The following is a 20,699-nucleotide window of genomic DNA, read 5'->3' as shown; positions in this document are numbered from 1 at the left end:
GCCGAGCAGCAAATGAAACCTACCTTAGCCAATGAGATTAAAGCTAAACCCTCCTTAGATGTTTCTGGGTCATGTTGTGTTTTAACGGAGGTATTGTGTGCCAAATGGTAAGGAACTTAAACAGACTATACTTCGAAAAGCGTAAGCTAGCCTTATGCCGACTATACTTCGAAAAGCGTAAGCTAGCCCTTATGCCATGTATCCCGAAGGAAATAAGATGTATCGGGACGTAAATGAACTGTACTGGTGGCTTGGGCTAAAACGAGACATGATCAAGTTTGTAGCTAAGTGTTTAATGTGCCAGCAAGTGAAAGCTAAACATCAGTTCCCTTCTGGGTTGTTACAACTTATTAAAATACCTCAAAGGAAATGAGAGCGAATAATGATGGACTTTGTTAGTGGGTTACCTCTAACACCCACTAAGAAAGTTCAATCAGGGTGATAGTAGACCAATTAACTAAGTTGCCTCAATTCTTACTTGCCTGCACTAACTACTCTTTCCAAAAGCTAGCTAAGTCATATATTTTGAAAATTATAAGGTTGCATGGGGTACCTATATCAATCATCTTAGATCGAGATCCCTGTTTTACATCTCGATTCTGGAAAAAGCTTCACGAAGCACAGGGACTCGTTTGAATTTTAGTACTGCTTTCCATCTGTAAACTGACGGATAATCTGAACGAATCATTCAAATATTGGAAGATATTCTAAGAGGTTGCATCATTGAGTTTCGAGGTAATTAGGAGAAACATTTTCCTCTAGCAAAATTTTCCTACAACAATAGCTTTCAATCAAGCATACAAATGACACCTTATGAAGCCTTATATGGGCGTAAGTGTCAAACACTACTGCGTTTGACCGAATTGGGTGAAAGGAAAGTTTTAGGTCCCAAAGTGGTACAAGAATCGGGTGGAAGATAAGGTTGATTCAGGAAAAACTAAAAGTGGCTTCGAATAGGCAGAATTCGTATGTGGGCTTAAAAAGGAAAGACATTGAGTACAGTGTCGGAGATCAAGTCTTCCTAAAAGTGTTTCCATAGAAAAATATGTTAAGGTTTGGAAGAAATGGCAAGTTAAGTCCTAGGTTCATCGGACCTTATAAAATCCTTAAGAGAGTTGGTCCAATTCCATATCAATTAGAATTACCTCTAGAACTGGACTGTATTCATGATGTATTTCACGTCTCCATGTTAATATGATATTGATCCGACCCTTCCCATATCGTATCGATTGAAGAGATTGAGGTGAGGCCGGATTAGTTCATTGATAAGTTGTACAAATTCTCGATCGTGGCATAAATGTTCTGATAAGGAAACAAATCCCACTTGTCAAAGTTCTATAGAGGAACCATGGCACCAATGAGGCCACGTGAGAACCGAAAGATGCGTTTTACCAATAGTACCCTTATCTGTTCAAACATGGTAAATTTCGAGAACAAAATTTCTTTAAGGAGTGGAGAGTTATCACGCCCCAAAATATAGGGGGTTCATTGAAATAAATGACCAAGAAATGAATTAGACTTGATGATTAAATAGTTAATGCAATCATTTGATATCCTAGGTTCAAACCACTCATTTTCCATTTCTTTCTTTTTATTTTTAGCAAACTAGGATGAAAACCATACTAAAACAAATATTATTTAGAGTAGATAATAAATAAGAAATAGATAGCAGCCCAATGGTTAACATGCCACTCATTCCCTTTATTTGCCCAAGTTTGAGTCACCTTATCTCCATTATCGTTTCTTTATTTTTCTTTCTTATTTTCAGCCCAAAAAGTAGGATTATTTACCTAAGTCACCACTAAGGTTTCAAACCCTAACTATTTGATCAATCATCTTCTAATTAAACTAGGTTTTCTTTCTTTTCCAATTCCAAACAGAATTTTATTTTATCTCTCAATTTCTTCTCCTTTTCCTTTCCTTTCCTCTCTTTTACATCAAAATTTACATCCTTTTACTGCTAAGTAATTAGCATTCTTGGATTAAAACATCTCTCATTCGATCGTTCTATCCATCAATTTCAAAATTATGATCCAAAGAATCTTGATCTTTGCCAAGAACGGTAAATACTGGCAGTTTATCTATGAACACTGGTGGTTTATCTGCAAACATTAGTGGTTTATCTGTAAAGATTGGTGGTTTATTCATGAACTTACTGGTAGCTTTTATCTGCAAACTCGTTGTGTATTCACAACCATTGTCAGTGTATTAACATGCAAGAATTGGTGGTTTATCTATAATTTTTTTAATGAAAACTTTTATTTGCAAACCCATTGTGTATTCACAACTTCTAGCAGTGTACTAACCTGTAACACTGGTGGTTTATCCACAAACTGGAGTGTTTGGAATATATGACTTTTTAGGAACTCTTACTGTGGAGTGTAGCAGTGGGGTAAGACATTTTTTTCCTGTTAAACTGAAATTGCATTGCATTGACACTCAAAAGCATGCTCGAATGAATTATCAATTTATGTTGTACCATATGATTATTACTGTACCAAAAACTGATGTTGTGTATGATTGGTTTGTTACACTGCAATGATTCTCTTGTGATAGAACTTACATTAAGCTTTATAGCTCACCCCCTTTAATTTTCATCCTTACAGATAACATACCAGGTTAGTGTTGAAAAGTTGGGTCTGGAAAACGCAGCAAAAAATAAATTTAGGGAAAAATCAAAGTTTTAATTATTTTTCCAAAACAAGATCTTGGTTGTGATATCTAAAGTAATAAACACTTAATCAAAATTGTACATTTTCGATTCATCTAGTATGAATGCTTCGACTGAATAGTCTTCTCCGCTATCCTCAAGCTCCCGTCTGTCGAGTGTGGGCTTGCTTCGAATCAGAAAATTTTTCACAAAAACTACCTACAAGGTGATTTTGCAATTACTCTAAACTTTTGAATCAAGTTGTAAATCAAAAATATATCTTTAGAATTTTTCTAGAATAATCTCTTTAAAGAATTTTCTCTCTACAACTTTCTTTTGAATTCAAGTGTGTGTAAATAATGATCCAATACTCTCTTTATATAGGGAGATTTTAGAGAGTTCAACTATGATTAAACTTAATCACTTTAATAGTAAATTTAAATATTAGATTAAATTTAATATTAAATCTTATTAAAATAATAGAATGTTTATCTTGTAGATAAACATTAAATTAAATTTAATATTAAGATGATCACTTTAATATTAAATTAATAAAATACTATTAAGATAATTATTAAATTTAATTTAATAATAAACTATTAAAATAATATTATTTTTGGAATAGTTAATCTGAAATCAAATTCTCCGGTAGAATTTTAGTATGAGTGTAACTCTTCCATTACTCAACCACCGATGAACAACCGTTGCCGGTCACTGAGACACCGTCGTCGCAGCCACTAGCATTGCAGTGTCCGATGATGCAGGTACGACATCCTTACGTCACCCCGAGCCGACTAGTCCGATCTAGCCACCGGTTGGACCGTCGGTCTAGTTTCATATACTGGGCTTGGTTGACCTTTTTTGGCTCTTGGTCTTGATTTTGGGCTCCTGAGCCCAATTTACGATCTTAGGTCCAATTTTCAAGTTTAATTACCCATTAGGCCAATTGTCTGACTTGAAAATTAACTTCCAAAAATATCATATTAGTTTTAATTGATTTGATTAATTTAATTTTACTTGATCAAAATTAATTTTTTTCAAAAATCATTTAGATTTTCCAAATTATTTTTTTAAGAAAATTCTTTAATCAAATTCTCTAGTTGAACAATTCTCATGACCACCTAATTTAATTCTACATCGAATAAATTGACTCAATTAAATTATTCCCAAAGTCGTAGAATTTTATTTTGATTCAAATGCAGTCCGATCAAACTTTTGTTGAGCTAGCGGAGGGACCAATCTGACATATACAATTAGGTTCTAGTGATTGCAATTATGTCCAGAAGCATCGTTCCGATAATTCGCAATTACTTAATCATGGAGTCAGTCCACAAAAAGTACCATGATTGAAAACTCATTATTGTATACTCTTTACGAAAGCAATTCATCCAACAGCTTTATCCAATGACCTCGTCATGTGTGTGTTACTCTCATATGATATCCTTGATTCATTGGAGTTAAATCTGTTCACCCAATACAATCTTATTCTATCTCATTATCAGTATTGTGTCTTCTTAATGATTAATATGATCACTGTCAACAAATGACATTTATATTAAATTGACAGTTGTAAATTTTTAATAATTTATTTAATTAAACTGAAAAAAAATCGAACTTAAAATATGCATTAATGAAGTCGAAAAGGCAAGAAGAATATGTTAAATAAAAAAAAGTTAGAATAGGTAACTGAAGGTTTAACTACCTTTTATGAAAGTTGATGCGTAGTATAAGTTTTTAATAATGTAAATCGTATCATCTTTGGATTTGTTCTTTCTTTTGTTTCATTCAACGTATTGGATTTGTTCTTTGAAACATAATATAGAAAAAAGAGATTGTAAAAATAAAAGACAAGAAAAGTTTGAAGTACTTTTATGTAAATGTCACCGATGACGGAAAGTGATTCTATGATCGTCAAAGAGTATAAAATCTCTAGTTTAATGATTTTTCATATCAGTCAAAAAGGATGGGAACAGCTACACATTTCAATCTTCCTTTTTCTCTTCTAACTTAAGATAGGCTGCATCCGAATTAATTATCGAGTTTCAATTTTGCTTTAATTCGTGTGGAATGAGGTTTAAAATACGAGTTTAAAGTCTGCCTCATTCCAGTATTGCCAACACAAATTGATAAGTCATTCGACTTTGGTCATTTTAATAGACATTCCTGTTATTGTGTATATATTATATTACTGAGGTAATAACTCAAATAAATTAAAAAGTCCCATTTGAATATCAAACTTTAAAGTTCCCAAAAGCTCCACTTTACCATTAAAACAATGTTAGCATGTCAAAAAGTTTAGATGTTTCTGTCGGCAAACACTTTGATGAAGGAGGCGAATACCATTTTACATGTGATAATTGGACTCAGGAACATTGAGATTAAAAGTGATTCTTTACTTCTAATTAGATCCCTTACCGGCAACAACCGTCTAGTGTTGAGTGTAGGGTAGGCGGTCCGGTTTTAGATTCATTCCAAAAATGAGAGGATTTTGACAAAAAATAAGATCTATTTTTAAAATGGACCGCGCCTTGGGTAGAATTTTTGGCTGAATCCTTCCCAAATCAACTATTTTGATGTTGTTTCATTATTGTTTTGTTGTTGTTTTGCTATCATTTCGCTATTATATTGCTACTATTTTGTTGTTATTGTTTATATATTGTATAACTCTTGTTTTATTATTAATTTTGCTACTATTTTAGAGTCATTTGCTTATTAAGTTGCAATTATATTAGTGTTATTTAAGTATAAATATTTTTTTAATATATTTTCAATTGGTTGGGAAATATTTATTTTAATGTTTTAGTGTATTTGATGTACTATATTTTTAAAATTTATTTTTACAAAAAAAATAATCTAAAAAATTAATACGAGTGGGTTGGATCAAGCTCAGGTTTAGCATTTTGGGCAGAATTTTAGATCCATTTTTTAGGTCGAGGCATGTCTAAAATTTTGCATCGACCCAACCCAACCCATGATCAAGTAGGGGCATCTAATAGGAAATATTCAATCTCTTCATGCTACATTTTATTTAAACATGTCCTACATATCGGAAAGAGTTAATTACACTAAACATCTCTAAATTATGATCTTTATTTTAAATTCGTCCTCAACTTTTAAAAAAATTTAATTATACTCTCAAATTTTAATTATATAAAAAATAATCTAAAAAATTAATACGGGTGGGCCAGGTCAGGCTCGAGTTTAGCATTTTTAATCTGGGTCAGGCTTGAGCATAATTATAGGCCCATTTTTGGGTCGGGTCTAGAAAACGAGCCTAAAATTTTGTATCGGCCTAGCTCGACCCATTATCAAGTCTAGTGTAGGGGCATCTAATAGGAAATATTCAATCTCTTCATGTTACATTTTATTGAAACATGTCCTTCGTATAGGAAAGAGTTAATTACACTAAACATCTCTAAATTATAATCTTTATTTTAAATTGGTCCTCAAATTTTAAATTTTTTTTAATTATATTCTCAAACTATCAATGTTATATCAATAATGTCTTTCTGTTATTAAAATTGTTAATTTAACTATTAAATGCAATGTCAGACCTTATGTGACATAATTTAAAATGAAAATTTTAAAGAAAAATGGATATGGTAAAAATCTTGGTTTGAGGTTTTCAAAGATTTTATAAAAATTATTGTTCACCCTCACTTTTTTCAGTTTTACTTTATTTTTAGTTTTTATTTTATTTTAAAAGCTACGCTTTACTTTTCTTTGTAGTTTTCATTTTATATTATGTCACAAGATTTTATGTACCATTTAATGGTTTGAATAATAGAAACACCTAATTGATATAATATCAATAGCTTAAGATGTAAATTAAAATACTTTAAATTTTAGGTTACAATTTAAAATAAGAGTTATAATTTAAGGATCTCTTTTGCAATTAACTATATGGGAAATTAACCCATTCATCATCTTGCTCAATTTGCTAGGTTTAGTGGCGGTAATAGTTCTACTTGGTGCAGTATCAAGGTAATCAGTATCACACAAGTGGATACATAATTTTTTACTGAAATTAATACATACTGTTACTAGTTTGTTTTGGTATATTGTTTCAAATTTATCGATGTTTTTAAATATATTTAATATATCAAATATTTAAATATATCAAATAAATTAGATTAAATAATTTTAAATATAAAAATATTAATTAATTATATAAAACATTCATCAATAAAGTTCACAAATAAAATTTTATCATTTAACAAATTTAAAGTAAACGAGGAAAAAAAGCATCCCACACATTAAACAAGAAAAAAGCATTCACAATATTATTTAAAAAAGTTACAATAAGATCATCTCATACTAAATATATAAAATGAAAGTTTAATAAAAACATATGCATAAAGTTGTGTTCGTGAAGCTTTTAGAATTTTTTTTAATTTATTTGTTATATAAATTCTTTATTTTTTATTAATTATTAATTTTAGCACCTTAAATTTTAAAGTTGCTCATTTATTTAATGTTTAAATTTGGTTAATTAAAATTTCAAAGTAGGTAAAAAATAATAATTTATATATATTTTAACATTATTCATATACCGGTCAATGTATAATGTTTCGGGTGGTACAATCAAAATTGGCCGAAACGAGTCAATGCAACCAAAAAAGACCAGAATTTATACCGGTGTGAAAAATAGAATTGATCATTCCAATTTATTATTGGAACGATGTGCATTGACTGATACAACTAAAACCGGTGCAGAACTGACTACATTGAACAATACCCCTTCATAATTGTAATAGTCAATAATTTTGTCCTAAAAATCTTTATTAGTAAATAAACGTAAAAGTTTACATTTTAGTTTTTCTAGTTTTTTAATGAGATATTTTATTCATTAAAAAAACTAAAGTTGAAATAATAAAATATAATAGAGATATTTAGAAATAGTAATTCTCTTTCTTTCAATTTTTATCCGAGTTTAGTGTCATTAATGAAGTGACACTAACTAAAACATAATATATTAACATGATTATATAAGTTATTGCTTATCATCTTCTTCTTCTTCTTCTTCTTTATAAAATTAGGTTGATAAATTAATAAGATCATGGCGTTTGAAAAATATAATTAAGATAGTTTTGAAGATGTGAATGTTAGTATCAAATCTAAACAAATTTTCTATTATGGGGTGGGTCCCACCAGGTCACGTGTTTTCCTCCTTTAGTTGACCTCTTTATTTCGTGAAACACATTTCATCTCCGCTGTTTTTTCTTACTTCCCCTATAGTATACTAGGGTTTTAGTTTTTTTTTTTTTTTATTTTATGTTATGTTATAAGTTTATTTTTGCGTCATCTCATTGTTTTAAATTTATCCAAACTTCAGTGGCCGAGTATTTACACCCTTAGCTCTTTTATGGGTTTTAATCGGGATAGTGGGTTTTTCTATTGGGATCCAATGCCGGATAAGGTTTATCTTTTTATATGGGGCTTTGGGCCCATTGAAACTAAGCCACATTCCTTTCATTTATTTTTCTTTTATTTTGTTTTTATATTATTTATTTATGTTATATGCTTCTATTTAGGTTAAATTTTACTATTACTCCCGCTGCTTTTGCAGAAGCTACGGATTTAGTGTTTATACTTTAATTTGATCAATTTTAATCCCTTAATTTTTACCCAAACAATAGCAGTTAATCTTGTTTTTTTAAATTCAATTACCATGCATATACGTACAATTGAAGATTTGGTTAATATTCTCCAATTAAATCATTTTAAGTCTTTATAGTTTTTTAATTTTGAAATTCCAGTCTTTGACGCAAATAACAATTATGATAATATGTTTGGCATATCAATTTTTGAAAATAGCAAAATTTAACTTAAATTTTAATAAGTAAGAACTGAAAATGACTAAATTAAAGTACATAGATTCAATCCACAACTATTACAAAGTACAAGGACTAATAGCAGGATTTACACCTTCAATTTATCACTTTTGTCTTGAGTTTTTTTTTTAAATTTCCTTTTATATATTTTACTAGTTTCTTATCCCATGCGATACACGGGTTAGTTGTATGTATTAATTATATAATATTAATTTTTTAAAAATATATAGTACATTCAATTTATTGTATTCTTAAAAAAAAGGTACATTTTCACAAATAAAATAATATAATATAACCAAAATATTGTATAAAGTATTATTACATTGTCCAATCCATCAATTGGTTGAATCAATGAATTCTTCTCGATAAATTTTTATAATGTTATTGTTCATTTGAAGCTCTTTAACATTATTTTCATTAATTTTAAGTTGGTCGTTGTATAGTGTCATGTTCAATGATCTTAATGTAAAATATTAGAGAATAGAATTAGAAGGTTAAAAAAATTTAAATCGTCGGTGATTTAATCTATATGTTGTGTTTCATGTATGCAAGAATCTTATTTATAGGCCTTCATACATGCATAAAATGAAAGTGTGGATTTTGAATACTAATTTTATATAAACTATTTGTTAATTGTAGTTTTTTTCTGTAATTTTTACCTTAATTTTCTTAATTAATATTAAGAATTTTGTATTGACATTTAAAAGTAGATATGTTTTTTTAAATGTACGATATTAATTTACTTAAAAAATTACAATTATATATGGTAAATATATTCATGATCTTAATTATAAAGTGAGATAGTAGTAAATTAGAATTCAAAACAGATTATTAAGGATCAACATTAACATAAGTAAATTAACTTAGAATTCAACCTTCCATACATTTAATCCCAACATCGTCGTCTTTGTCAAAATTGACTTTAAAACTAGATGACGAGTGATGAGAATTTGAGCTAGATTAGACATTATGTAACCCACATTGAAAATACAATTATTATACGTCTTGAAGTTGTTCAAGATTTTATTTTGAGGAAATATAATGCTGCCACTAACTTTGTTGGATAATCAACTACTCGGAGATTTCCCAATCTTCCAACCGCCGTTGACTAAAGTGAAATCATAGCTCGAGTCTGAAATATTCATGTCCAATCTTGCTGGTTTTTTCACTTAATGGGAATTTTGAGAGGGGGAAAAATGGGTGCTACATTTGAATCAAAACTCTTTTAATGCCCATGATCCATCCATTTAACCACCAAAATTTTTATCTTGTGTTGCCAGAACTACAAAAGTGGTCAAAACAGAAGGTTCATGAGATAATTTTGAATAGAATTTTTCATTAAATTAATAGATAGATGAAAAGAATGGACGAGTTGTTGGAAGATAATTTTAAGTGCCACACAAAAACATCAACCTAAATTACTCGATGTGGCACAATCTTCTTACAAACTTCAATGCAACGAGGCTACTAATCAAAGTCCACTCGAGATAGCGATGGACAACAACCCCTCATAAAAGGTAGCATTTCTATGAAACATGATAGCTTAAGCAAATGCCTTTTAAGTCTCTCTCAAAATGAAATGAGTAGTGGACCAATTCCGGCCATAATAAGAAGGCCAATCAAAGTTCAAGGTTAGTTTCTTCATGATAATAAATTACAAGGCAATATTCCATACCATATTTGTCTTTTGGAAGAATTGAATACTTTATTATCACCAACTGCTTTATGCTTCAAAGGTAAGTTTGGTGTGGGGGATAAAATAAATTTATGAAAAATCAACGAAGATTTTAAGGTATGTATTAATGTCACTTTCTTTGAAGCTCTTTATATTTGGTGTGCAAAAGAGTTATTGACAAATGAACATCGATGATACAACAAAACCCAACAGCTATCTACATTTTGCACTAACAGTCCACTGAACACTGAGCGGAGCATAGCAAGAATAATTATTGTAAAAAAATCTTTATAGAACAATCTAAAAATAATAGAAGATGGAGGAGAATCAAAAGAAACAAAAGTTTCTAGATGTTTTTTGGGTGTACAAAACAAATGAATTTTGACTCATGTTTATATGAGTTCTCATGTCTCTTCATACAGGCATAGCTATCCAAATGGATAGATATATCTTTAGCAATAAACATAATTATTCAATAGATATCTACTTGAATAATTATGACTATTTGTTAGTAATCAAGTAACATAACTTTTGGTATTTAAGAGACATACATTATCACTATAAATAGTGACAACTCTTAATCAATAGCCAAGTGATATAACTTTTGGGTCACTTGTAACATTTCATTTGTAACTTTCGGAAAATTATAAATATTTTAAAAATGTTCTAATGCATACTCAAAGAGCATTATTTCTGAACAAACCAAGGGTGGCTCATATGTTTTAATTCATAGTCATATAATTAGAGGACTATCAACTAGCCAACCATTTGACTATAACATCACACATTTATACACCATTTATCATGGGCTATAATCAAAACCGTGTCTGCAACCTAAATTAATCAAATAACATTAATATTGTTATTTTCTTATTCACGAAATCTTTCATTCTTGGCTTCTAATTTCAAATTTTCACTATATATCTCAAAATTATAGAACCATGAGATTATAGATCAAATTCAAGCCATATATATAATACCATGTGCATTATCATAAACATGCACAATACGATCTCAATTTTCACATATATGATTATCACGTTATATATTCTCACTAGAAGATTTCATGCCAAAATAGTGATATTATTATATAAGCCAATGTTTTCAACTATTCTACTTTGACAAGAAAATTAATCATGCAAATTGCATATAACTTATTTCGTTTTTAGTCAAAACCACTTCTAGTCCAAACATTATAACATAGACTAAAAAACGAACAATCATATATAAACTCATTTAGCTTATGGTTGTTTTAAAAAAGAAACAACAACCAATATTATTCATATTATTCATTTAGCTTATGGTTAATCTGGTTGGCCTGTAATGTTTCAGTTGAACGGTTCGTTTTTTGGCGAAGTATAGGTTTATGGTCTTTATGTTTTGGCGTGGTCATTGAGAGAGAGAGAGATAAATAATAACACATGATGGATTTTGGTCCGTCTAATTTTCTTTTTTTTTTAGGAACCTTACCCATTTTCTAATTATGTAATATTATGTAATTTGTATCACTCAAAAATTAAATATATAATATTATAATATGAACATTAGAAAATTTTTTAAGTTCTCTATATCTAAAATTTTAATTAAAAATATCAAATTAAATATTGGCTTGTAGGAAGTGGTGGTTAAAATTTTTAGACATCTGCTTGACATAAGTTCAAACTCTATCACCCCCATCCCTCACCTTCGTTATTATATAAAAAAAATTCGATTAGGAAAAAATTACACTCAATTGAGCCTTTAGTGGCTAAAATTAAACCAATTGAGCTCTTTTATTAATAAAAACCATCATTAACCAATTTAACCATTTAAGGGATGGTAATGTGACAAAACATTAACATTATGATACATACATGTCATATGGATTAATATATTGATATGACATGTAACGTGTGTAAATATTTTAAAAATATTAAGAAAATTATTAAAATTAAAAAAATTGGTTAAAGTTGTAATAAAAAAAACTAAAAGATTATATAATATTTTTAATTTTGCTTTTTAAATGATTTTTTTTCAAATTTGCATTACATGAAATAAGTAATTTAAGATATTGTTTGATAAATTGAAAAATTAAGCGTTGAAAATTAAGTATTGAATTTAATTTATAAAATTTATTTGATATATTAATTATAAGTACAAAATATAATTATACAATTTGATAAATGTAAATTTTTAATTATGAGAATTTTTTTATTTATATGTTTATCCTTCCCTCTTTTCTAAAAGGATATTTCACATTATCTTAAACAATGACAAAATTTAAAGGTAAAATATTAAAATATAATATAATATAAAAATAAAAGTGATAAATAATTTCTTATCTAATTATTTTTCATACCGTTTACCAATAATGGGACTTAACCTTGCACCCAATTTGAAGTTATACTAGTCTCTCATAACTTTTTGCTTTACATCCGTCTTCCTTAAATTTTAGTTTTTTCTATATTGCCCCCTAACTTTTTGACTCTTTACTTTCCCATCTCCATATCAAGTAAAACAAACAAATAAATAATAAAACAAGGAATGAGCTCATTTTGCTCCAATGTGGGATCTTGATGAGCTTATAGAGATAACAGAGGTTCAGCCATTGCTGATATCAGGAAGGAATTTGTAATCCAATGCTAACCTGTTCAGCCATCATATATCTTTGATCAACAATATCTTATTCCTTCTCACTTCTCACATGATTTCCAGCAGCCACATTCTTGTGCAAACCCAGCAGTCCTATATTTTTTTTTATATAGTTTAATGATTTTTATATTTTTTTCATATTAATCTATGTGGCAAATCACATATCAACATGTCAGCGTTTCCATTTGCCACAGTGTCATCCATTATCAGTCAATAACGGTTTTTGTTAATGAAGGAGCTCAATTGATTGTAACGGTTTCTCAAGGGCTTAATTGTTTTCTTGATTTTTTAATAAGGGTTCTTCTGACCATTTTGCACTACATTATTAGATATTAAATTAAAAATAGCATAACATAATCATTTATGAATATGAATGAATTTGAAAACACGTAAAGTATGGTAAAAGTATATGGAAGCCCATCCTGCAGTTCAACCCGCTTTTACAAGCTTTGGAAAAATAAGTTATAAAATATTTGATAAAAGAAAGTTATCTGAAGCTTCTAGATTTCTGTTTTGTATTGTTTGCTTTTATCTTCGGGTTTGTTTTTGCTTTGGGCCCATTTTTATGTTAGGCCCATTTAATATTCATAAAACAAAGAAAAAGCAAATTATATTATTTATCAACAAAATAAGGACCTTTTCTTTTGGCACTTGGATTAAATTTATAATAAATAATAATTTTTATCATGTAGTTATAATCATTTTAGATATGTTGTGACAAAATTACTTTAATATTTTATTTTTATTAAAGTTGAAACATTTATCGTGTTGACGGAGTTTATCCTTCACCACCAACAATTAATATTTGTTTTTTCTTTTTCTTGAATTATTCAATCAATGAATGAAATAATTTAATAATTTTATCTTAATTTGTTATCTGAATGGTCTATTTCACAATCTCAATTATGTGATTTAAATTATTATATTTTAATTTTAATAGATTTAATTTTGAATATTTATAAAATTAAAAACATTAGATAACGATTATAAACCCCATATATTTGATTGCGTGACACTTTTGTACGAGGCTCACATTGGTACATATATATATATATAAATTATATTTTTAAATGTTACTAATAAATTAGAATTTAAAATATTTATTATTTCGTTAAGAAAAACCCCAGAATTTGCATGTAACACGACCGAGTCTTCGAATCTTGACTTGTTTTGAAGTCTAAGTCAAGACTAAAGCCCCGTAATTTGCATGAATAAAGTTTGACGACCTGACTATCTCCACGTCTCTGCCTTTTCCATTCTTTATTCATTTTGTTGGGCCATCTTCTCTTTATTGTTCCCTCTTTCACTCCATGCTATACACACTTTGCTTTTTATGTATGACTTATTCTTTCTTAATCCAATGTTTATATTCTATTCATATAATTTATATACATCAATTTTTAAATAAATTGAAAACATTTTGATTTTTAAATATACATACACATAACAAGTAATATTCAGGTAAAATAAATTTATTACACAAATCTCAAATGAGTTCACGCTCCAATAAGTATATTGTCACATGAAATCAATTAATTTAATATCTTTCTCAAGATTAGTACTTTGATTAATTTTTTTTATCCAATCAATTTAAATAACCATAACTAAAATACCTATTTATATAAGAATGTCTTAAAGTACAAATTTTGACATCTCATAAAGAAGCTCAACAATTACAATTATAATGCTACATCTAATATATATATATATATGAAAGGAACCCATTTACACCAGTATAGAAATACACTTTGATATATTTTTGCATGATTAATATTTTGATATGTGTAAGGGTGTGAATAAGTCGAAGTTATAAAATTAGAGGAGTAGAACTAAAATCAGACCTACTTTCTTTGTTCCTTTCTTTCTTTATATGTACACATCTTTCTCTATCTCTATATATATATTACATACACACACATTGATTCAACTCGATCATACCATTTAATTTTGTTTTAACTTCTTCTGCTACTCTCTCTGTGCTTTGCTTAATGGCCAATATCCACTTCCCTTTCCTATCACTGTTGCTAATACAATGTTTCATAATTGGCTTTTCAACCACTGCGACCGATCAGTCGGCGCTTCTTCAATTCAAAGCACAAATCGAGGATCCTCCCAATGCTTTGGGTAACGAGTGGACCAGTACTTGGATGTCTGTCTGCAACTGGACCGGTGTCTCTTGCGGTCACCATCATCGAAGAATCACTGCGTTGGATCTTTCAAACATGGGTATCAAAGGAACTATTGGTCCACAGTTGGGAAATCTTTCCTTCCTGGTCTCGCTGAACTTGAGCGGCAACAATTTCCATGGCGAGTTGCCGCGAGAGCTGGCCAGTTTGCGTCGCTTGAAACTTGTTGATTTGAGTAACAATGCTTTGAGCGGAGAGATTCCGGCATGGTTTGGGAATTTAACAGCACTTCAACAATTATATCTGGGTGGAAATCGTTTCCAAGGTTACTATCATTCATTCTTCACTTTATTTGTTATTTGCTATCATTTTCATTGATTTAATCCCTACGTACGGCCACAATATTGTTGAATTATTAAATAATAATCACTCAATTATTTCACATAATTTTATGTCATTTAAGTGCCAAGTAAAAATTCTAATAGCTATTCTAAACAAATATTAGTACTTATGTTAAGAGTCAAGTAAATGTTGTATATTATTATCATTTATATTTTACTCATAATAATTTACATATTAATAAATTAATTTCATGCCATTATAAATGTTATTTAGAATAAACGTTTGGTTTTAATTTTAAATTTATAATCATTTAAATTAGATTGACCAATGGTAGATACAGGCGATACTTTCTATAAAATTAGCTCATGTGTATCATTTTAAAGGTTGTATATATATCATCTTTATTATTTTAATTTCATAATTAATTTATTGTTTTATTTTTATATGTGTTTTATTAAATTCAATATTTTACTTTCAAGCAAATTTATTAAATGCTTTTTGTGAAACTAAGATATCATTCGTATCGGTTTTATGGTGATACTTTTGAGATTCATTATCGCCGCTCTTAACAATATTATCTTCAATGGTCAAACTTGAGTTTTCTCTTAAAAGTACAATGTATATCACCGTTACCTTCAACTCATAAATGAATTCAGGCATTAGTTTACGATTTAAAAACATTTTCGATCAAATAATTTATAATTGATATAAAAATTTTACTGATGTTACGAGCCAGATAACAATAAATCAATCATTAAAATCTCTTCAAAATTAATGTATAGGTGAAATCCCGTGGGAAATTGGTAAGCTTGCTGCTTTGGAGAAATTTGGAGTGCAAAATATGAGCTTGGTTGGTCAACTCCCATCTTCTATATTCAACATTTCATCTTTGAAGGAGATCAGGGTTTACAATAATAGTATATCTGGTTACATTCCAAGTGATATGTGTGACCATCTTCACCACCTCCAAGTGTTTGAGATATCAACCAACAAATTCTTTGGCCACATTCCCTCAAACATTGGTGAATGCAAAAATCTTCAAACTCTATCATTGTCTCTTAATCAACTCAATGGGTTTATTCCTTCGAGTATTGGGAATTTAACCAACCTCGAGGTTTTATATTTGGATGGAAACTCTTTACATGGTAAGCTACACAGTGCTTTAACATTTTTTATTTTTATTTTTTGCTTTGTTAAAAAATTAATAATTTTTTATTTAAAATTATATAAAAGAAATTTTGGATTTTTGTCGAACAGACTTAAAATCAACTCAAACAGAGTATAAAAATGAATAAAACTATGTGTTTTTTTCGAAAAATAACCAATAAACCTACATTTAAAAAAAATGTATTGTTTGGCAGGTGAAATCCCATGGGAGATGGGGAATCTTAGGAAAATGGAGATTTTTGTTGCAAAAGGCATGAGGCTAAGTGGGCGGATTCCACCTTCTATCTTCAATATATCTTCTTTGAAACGAATTAATCTCCATGACAATTTTCTATCAGGTATTTCCCTCATAAATTTTGTTTAATTTAGAGTATATATTACCAAGTATAAATGTTTATTTGAATATTCAATTAAAAAGGTCAAATCTTTATATTCGAAATTCAGAAAGATTTAGAAGTATTTTACTTTCATGACAGTATTGAAGTTCCTTTAAAAATTTACACCCATACCTTTATATTCATTTAGAAATTCACTTTTACTACCAAAACAAAGAGAGAGAGAAATGCACATTTTTTTCTTGTGAAATAATTGGAACATACCTGTTTCTTTTTTCAGGTAAATTACCGGAGATGGGGTTTGTTCCAAATCTAGAGGGAATATACCTAATGAACAATAATCTAAGTGGGAATATTCCAAGCTCAATTTCAAATGCTTCTAGGCTTAGAGTTTTAAGCTTGAATGAGAACTCTTTCTCTGGCCTTATCCCACATTCCCTTGCCAATCTAAATTTGCTTCAAGTTTTGTGCTTTTCTTCCAACCACTTGACCATGGAATCTCAAAGTCCCACCTTTCTTTCTTCCCTGTCGAACTGTAAGAAGCTCAGAGTCCTAGACATAGCCTCAAATCCACTTAATGCCCTTCTTCCCGCTTCTATCTTTAATCTCTCAGCGTCACTCGAAACTCTACGCGCCCATGATTGCAATTTCAAAGGCAAGATTCCAATGGAGATTGATGGTTTAAGCAACATTATACGCTTGGACCTATCCCGGAATGAATTGAGTGGATCTATTCCGACAACAATAGGACGGCTACAACGCGTCCAAGGTTTGTTTCTGAGTGGCAATATGTTGACTGGATCCATTCCATATGATGTTTGTCGTTTGGAGGAACTAAGTACTTTGTCATTGAGTGGTAACATGCTTCAAGGTTCACTCCCCACTTGTTTGGGCGATCTAACTTCTTTGAGATCCCTAAACCTGTCTTCCAACAAATTGCATTCCATAATACCCTCCACCTTTTGGAGCCTTGATTATATCTTGGAAGTAGATTTCTCCTCAAATTATCTGAATGGAACGCTCCCCCCGGATATCGGAAACTTGAAAGTACTAACGTATTTGAATTTGTCGAGAAATCAGTTTTCGAGCAACATTCCAACAAGAATCGGGGGTCTAGATAACTTACAAACCTTGTCTCTATCTAGGAATAGTTTGCAAGGTCCCATTCCCGAATCATTTGGTGGCTTGACAAGTTTGGTAACCTTGGATTTATCGAACAACAATCTCTCCGGGATCATTCCCAAGTCTTTGGAAAGACTTTCCTATCTCAATCACTTTGATGTGTCTTTCAATAGACTGGGAGGAGAGATCCCCACTGAAGGGTGTTTCAAAAACTTTACGAGTAAATCATTCGTGAAGAATTATGCACTATGTGGTTCATCTAAATTCCAAGTCCCTCCTTGCAAAAATTGCACCCATCGACCATTCAAGGCGCGCCTTATACATGTTTTGAGATATGGTTTACCGATACTTGCTTCTATTACATGGATAATTGCTTTGATCATCTTGTGTCTGAAAAGGACCACTAGTCTTTCAACCAGAGAAAATTTGTCGGAAATATTGGGAACCAATCAGCACAATAGACTTGTACAAGCTACGGACAGATTCAGCGATGCCAACTTGCTCGGTTCGGGAAGTTTCGGCTCTGTATACAAAGGAAAACTTTCAGATGGTACGAATGTTGCAATAAAAGTTTTCAATTTGCAGGTAGAAAGAGCATTTAGGAGTTTCGATGCCGAGTTTGAAGTGATGAAAAATATACTTCACCGCAATCTAGTCAAGATCATCAGTTATTGCTCTTGTAGTGATTTCAAAGCCTTGGTGCTTGAATTCATGCCTAATGGGAACCTTGAGAAATGGTTGTATTCCGACCATTATTCCTTGGATATCCTACAGAGAATCAACATATTGATAGATGTTGCATCAGCATTAGAGTATCTCCATTCGGGGCATCCGAGTACTATAATCCATTGTGACCTAAAGCCAAGTAACATCCTACTAGATGACGACATGGTCGCACATGTGGGAGATTTTGGCATTGCCAAACTGTTGGGAGAAGAAAACTCCATGAAACAAACCATGACACTTGCTACTATTGGGTATATGGCACCAGGTGATGAGTTCATTCTCTTATTTTGCCCTAGCATGCACCTTCTTTATGATTTTTAATGATTCAGTGTTTATATTTTTGATGCAGAATATGGATTAGCAGGAATTATTTCCGTAAAAAGTGATGTCTATAGTTATGGTATCTTATTAATGGAAACTTTCACAAGAAAGAAACCCACAAATGAAATGTTCATCGGAGAAACGAGTTTGAAACATTGGGTTAAAGAGTCACTACCTAACGGAACAATTGATATTGCCGATTCCAGTTTGCTACAAAATGAGGGTGAAAATTCTACGGCTAAAGTAAATTGTTTATCATCAATCTTGAACTTAGCTTTGGAATGTTCAGCTCAGTTACCTGAAGAAAGAAAAGATATGGAGGATGTTGTTTACAAGCTTAAGAGAATCAGAATGAAGTATCTAAAAGAAGTTCAGCAAGCCTAAGAAGATATGTAATGAAGTTGCTTATTGTTATCAATACATAGTTTATTAAGCCTTCATAGGAGATTTACATTTCTTTCTGTAGATTCAAAGCCACAACTATGTGTGCAAGTTTGATGAGTTTTCTTGTCTTGTGTGATTATGGTTTGAAAATTATGTACTATTAAATAAAAACTTGGAGACTGCAATGTGTTGCATAAGTAGCGATAACATTTCATTCAAAGGAGTCTTTAATCAAACACTAATTCACACAAAAAAAGCTACCACAGGAACATGCAATTTCTATTAGAAACATGGAGAGATTGCAACAAAACTTTGTAAGTTGAAACACTTTAGGTTAAATTACCACCACTTGTCTGCCATAAATTGATGATATCAGTAGCTTGGTTGAGAAGGTGAATCCTTTGCATGTGAGATATCCATGGCTTGCTTTCAAGCAAAACCTTGAGCTCTTCCCAAGCATCTTTTCTAGGCCAAAAGTAATATGGACTCAAAGGGATTGAACCATGGCCTGGTATCACTTGATCAAGAGCCATCCCTATATCTTTTTCCATCCATATGAACTTCAATACTACCCGTGGCTTCTCTAATGGCTTCACCACCACTCCAAGCTTCTACATTATCCAAGAAAAAAAAAACCAGAAAACCCATGAATCTAAGTTCAAAATCAAGCCTTTTTTTTTCTGGGCTTCACAAGAAAACAAGAAACCCCAAGAAACTAGATTCGAAATTAAGCCCTGTTTTCTGGGTTTTATAAGACAATGAACCAAAAATAGAAAAACAAAGTTCTAAATTTGGCTGGGTTTTTCTATAGCAAAAAAATTAATCAAACTAAACCCATATTTTTGTCGGGAAAAAGACCCAAAGCCTACCTCTTTACCAGAAGAAGATTGAGAAGGGGAAGCATCCAGTGGCAGTTCATCTGAAAGAGCAGGAGAATTTGCTTTGACTTGTAAAGAGATTATGGGTTTAGCGAAACTAAAGGTTTTAGGGGAAGCAATGAGAGATTTAAAAGGGAAAGAGTTAGGGTTTTGAGAAGGGAATGAAATTAAGGGTTTAAAGCAAGGGTTTAGATTAGGGTGGAGACATGTTACCACCATCTCTTTTTTTTGGATGACTTTAGACAGGAATGAATTCTCAAATTTGCTTTTGTTTCTATGTTTCCAGGTACAGTAATGTATTTAATGTGTACGGAATGGGCCGGGTTGCCGGGTGCTGATATAAAACCCGGTCTGGGAATTCCTTTGAAATGGTAATATGTCCATAGCTGGGACCGAGTTGCATCCTTTTAAAATTAGACTAAGTTGAGCCAACCCAAATATTCCAAGGCCTTGGTCCGAACAGCCAGGCTCCGGATTTAGTATAAGGCCCATTTATATTTGAAGAAAC

At 30.6% G+C, this 20,699-nt stretch overlaps 2 protein-coding genes across 2 annotated transcripts; one reads left to right on the top strand and one right to left on the bottom strand.

The window, feature by feature from the left end:
- The first annotated feature begins 14,658 nt into the window (after positions 1-14,658).
- Positions 14,659-19,380, top strand: LOC107916674 (receptor kinase-like protein Xa21). The gene is made up of 5 exons (XM_016846005.2): positions 14,659-15,241; positions 16,041-16,403; positions 16,620-16,763; positions 17,041-18,873; positions 18,958-19,380. The coding sequence occupies exons 1-5, from the start codon at positions 14,779-14,781 to the stop codon at positions 19,311-19,313; spliced, it is 3,159 nt and encodes a 1,052-aa protein (XP_016701494.2). The 5' UTR covers positions 14,659-14,778; the 3' UTR covers positions 19,314-19,380.
- A 120-nt stretch (positions 19,381-19,500) lies between these two features.
- LOC107916675 (30S ribosomal protein 3, chloroplastic) lies at positions 19,501-20,471 on the bottom strand. The gene is made up of 2 exons (XM_016846006.2): positions 20,183-20,471; positions 19,501-19,924 (listed from the first exon to the last, which is right to left on the bottom strand). The coding sequence occupies exons 1-2, from the start codon at positions 20,408-20,410 to the stop codon at positions 19,643-19,645; spliced, it is 510 nt and encodes a 169-aa protein (XP_016701495.2). The 5' UTR covers positions 20,411-20,471; the 3' UTR covers positions 19,501-19,642.
- Positions 20,472-20,699: the final 228 nt, after the last annotated feature.

This window comes from Gossypium hirsutum, chromosome D11, assembly GCF_007990345.1.
Source record: "Gossypium hirsutum isolate 1008001.06 chromosome D11, Gossypium_hirsutum_v2.1, whole genome shotgun sequence".
Lineage (NCBI taxonomy): Eukaryota > Viridiplantae > Streptophyta > Magnoliopsida > Malvales > Malvaceae > Gossypium > Gossypium hirsutum.
Note: the sequence above shows the minus strand (reverse complement) of the source record. Positions and strands in the feature narration are given on the sequence as shown.

Coding starts and splice junctions, on each gene's coding strand:
- LOC107916674 (XM_016846005.2), top strand. CDS start 14,779: ATGGCCAATATCCACTTCCCTTTCCTATCACTGTTGCTAATACAATGT. Junction 15,242..16,040: donor GGGTGGAAATCGTTTCCAAG/GTTACTATCATT, acceptor ATTAATGTATAG/GTGAAATCCCGTGGGAAATT. Junction 16,404..16,619: donor GGATGGAAACTCTTTACATG/GTAAGCTACACA, acceptor ATTGTTTGGCAG/GTGAAATCCCATGGGAGATG.
- LOC107916675 (XM_016846006.2), bottom strand. CDS start 20,410: ATGGTGGTAACATGTCTCCACCCTAATCTAAACCCTTGCTTTAAACCC. Junction 19,925..20,182: donor AATCTTCTTCTGGTAAAGAG/GTAGGCTTTGGG, acceptor TGGATAATGTAG/AAGCTTGGAGTGGTGGTGAA.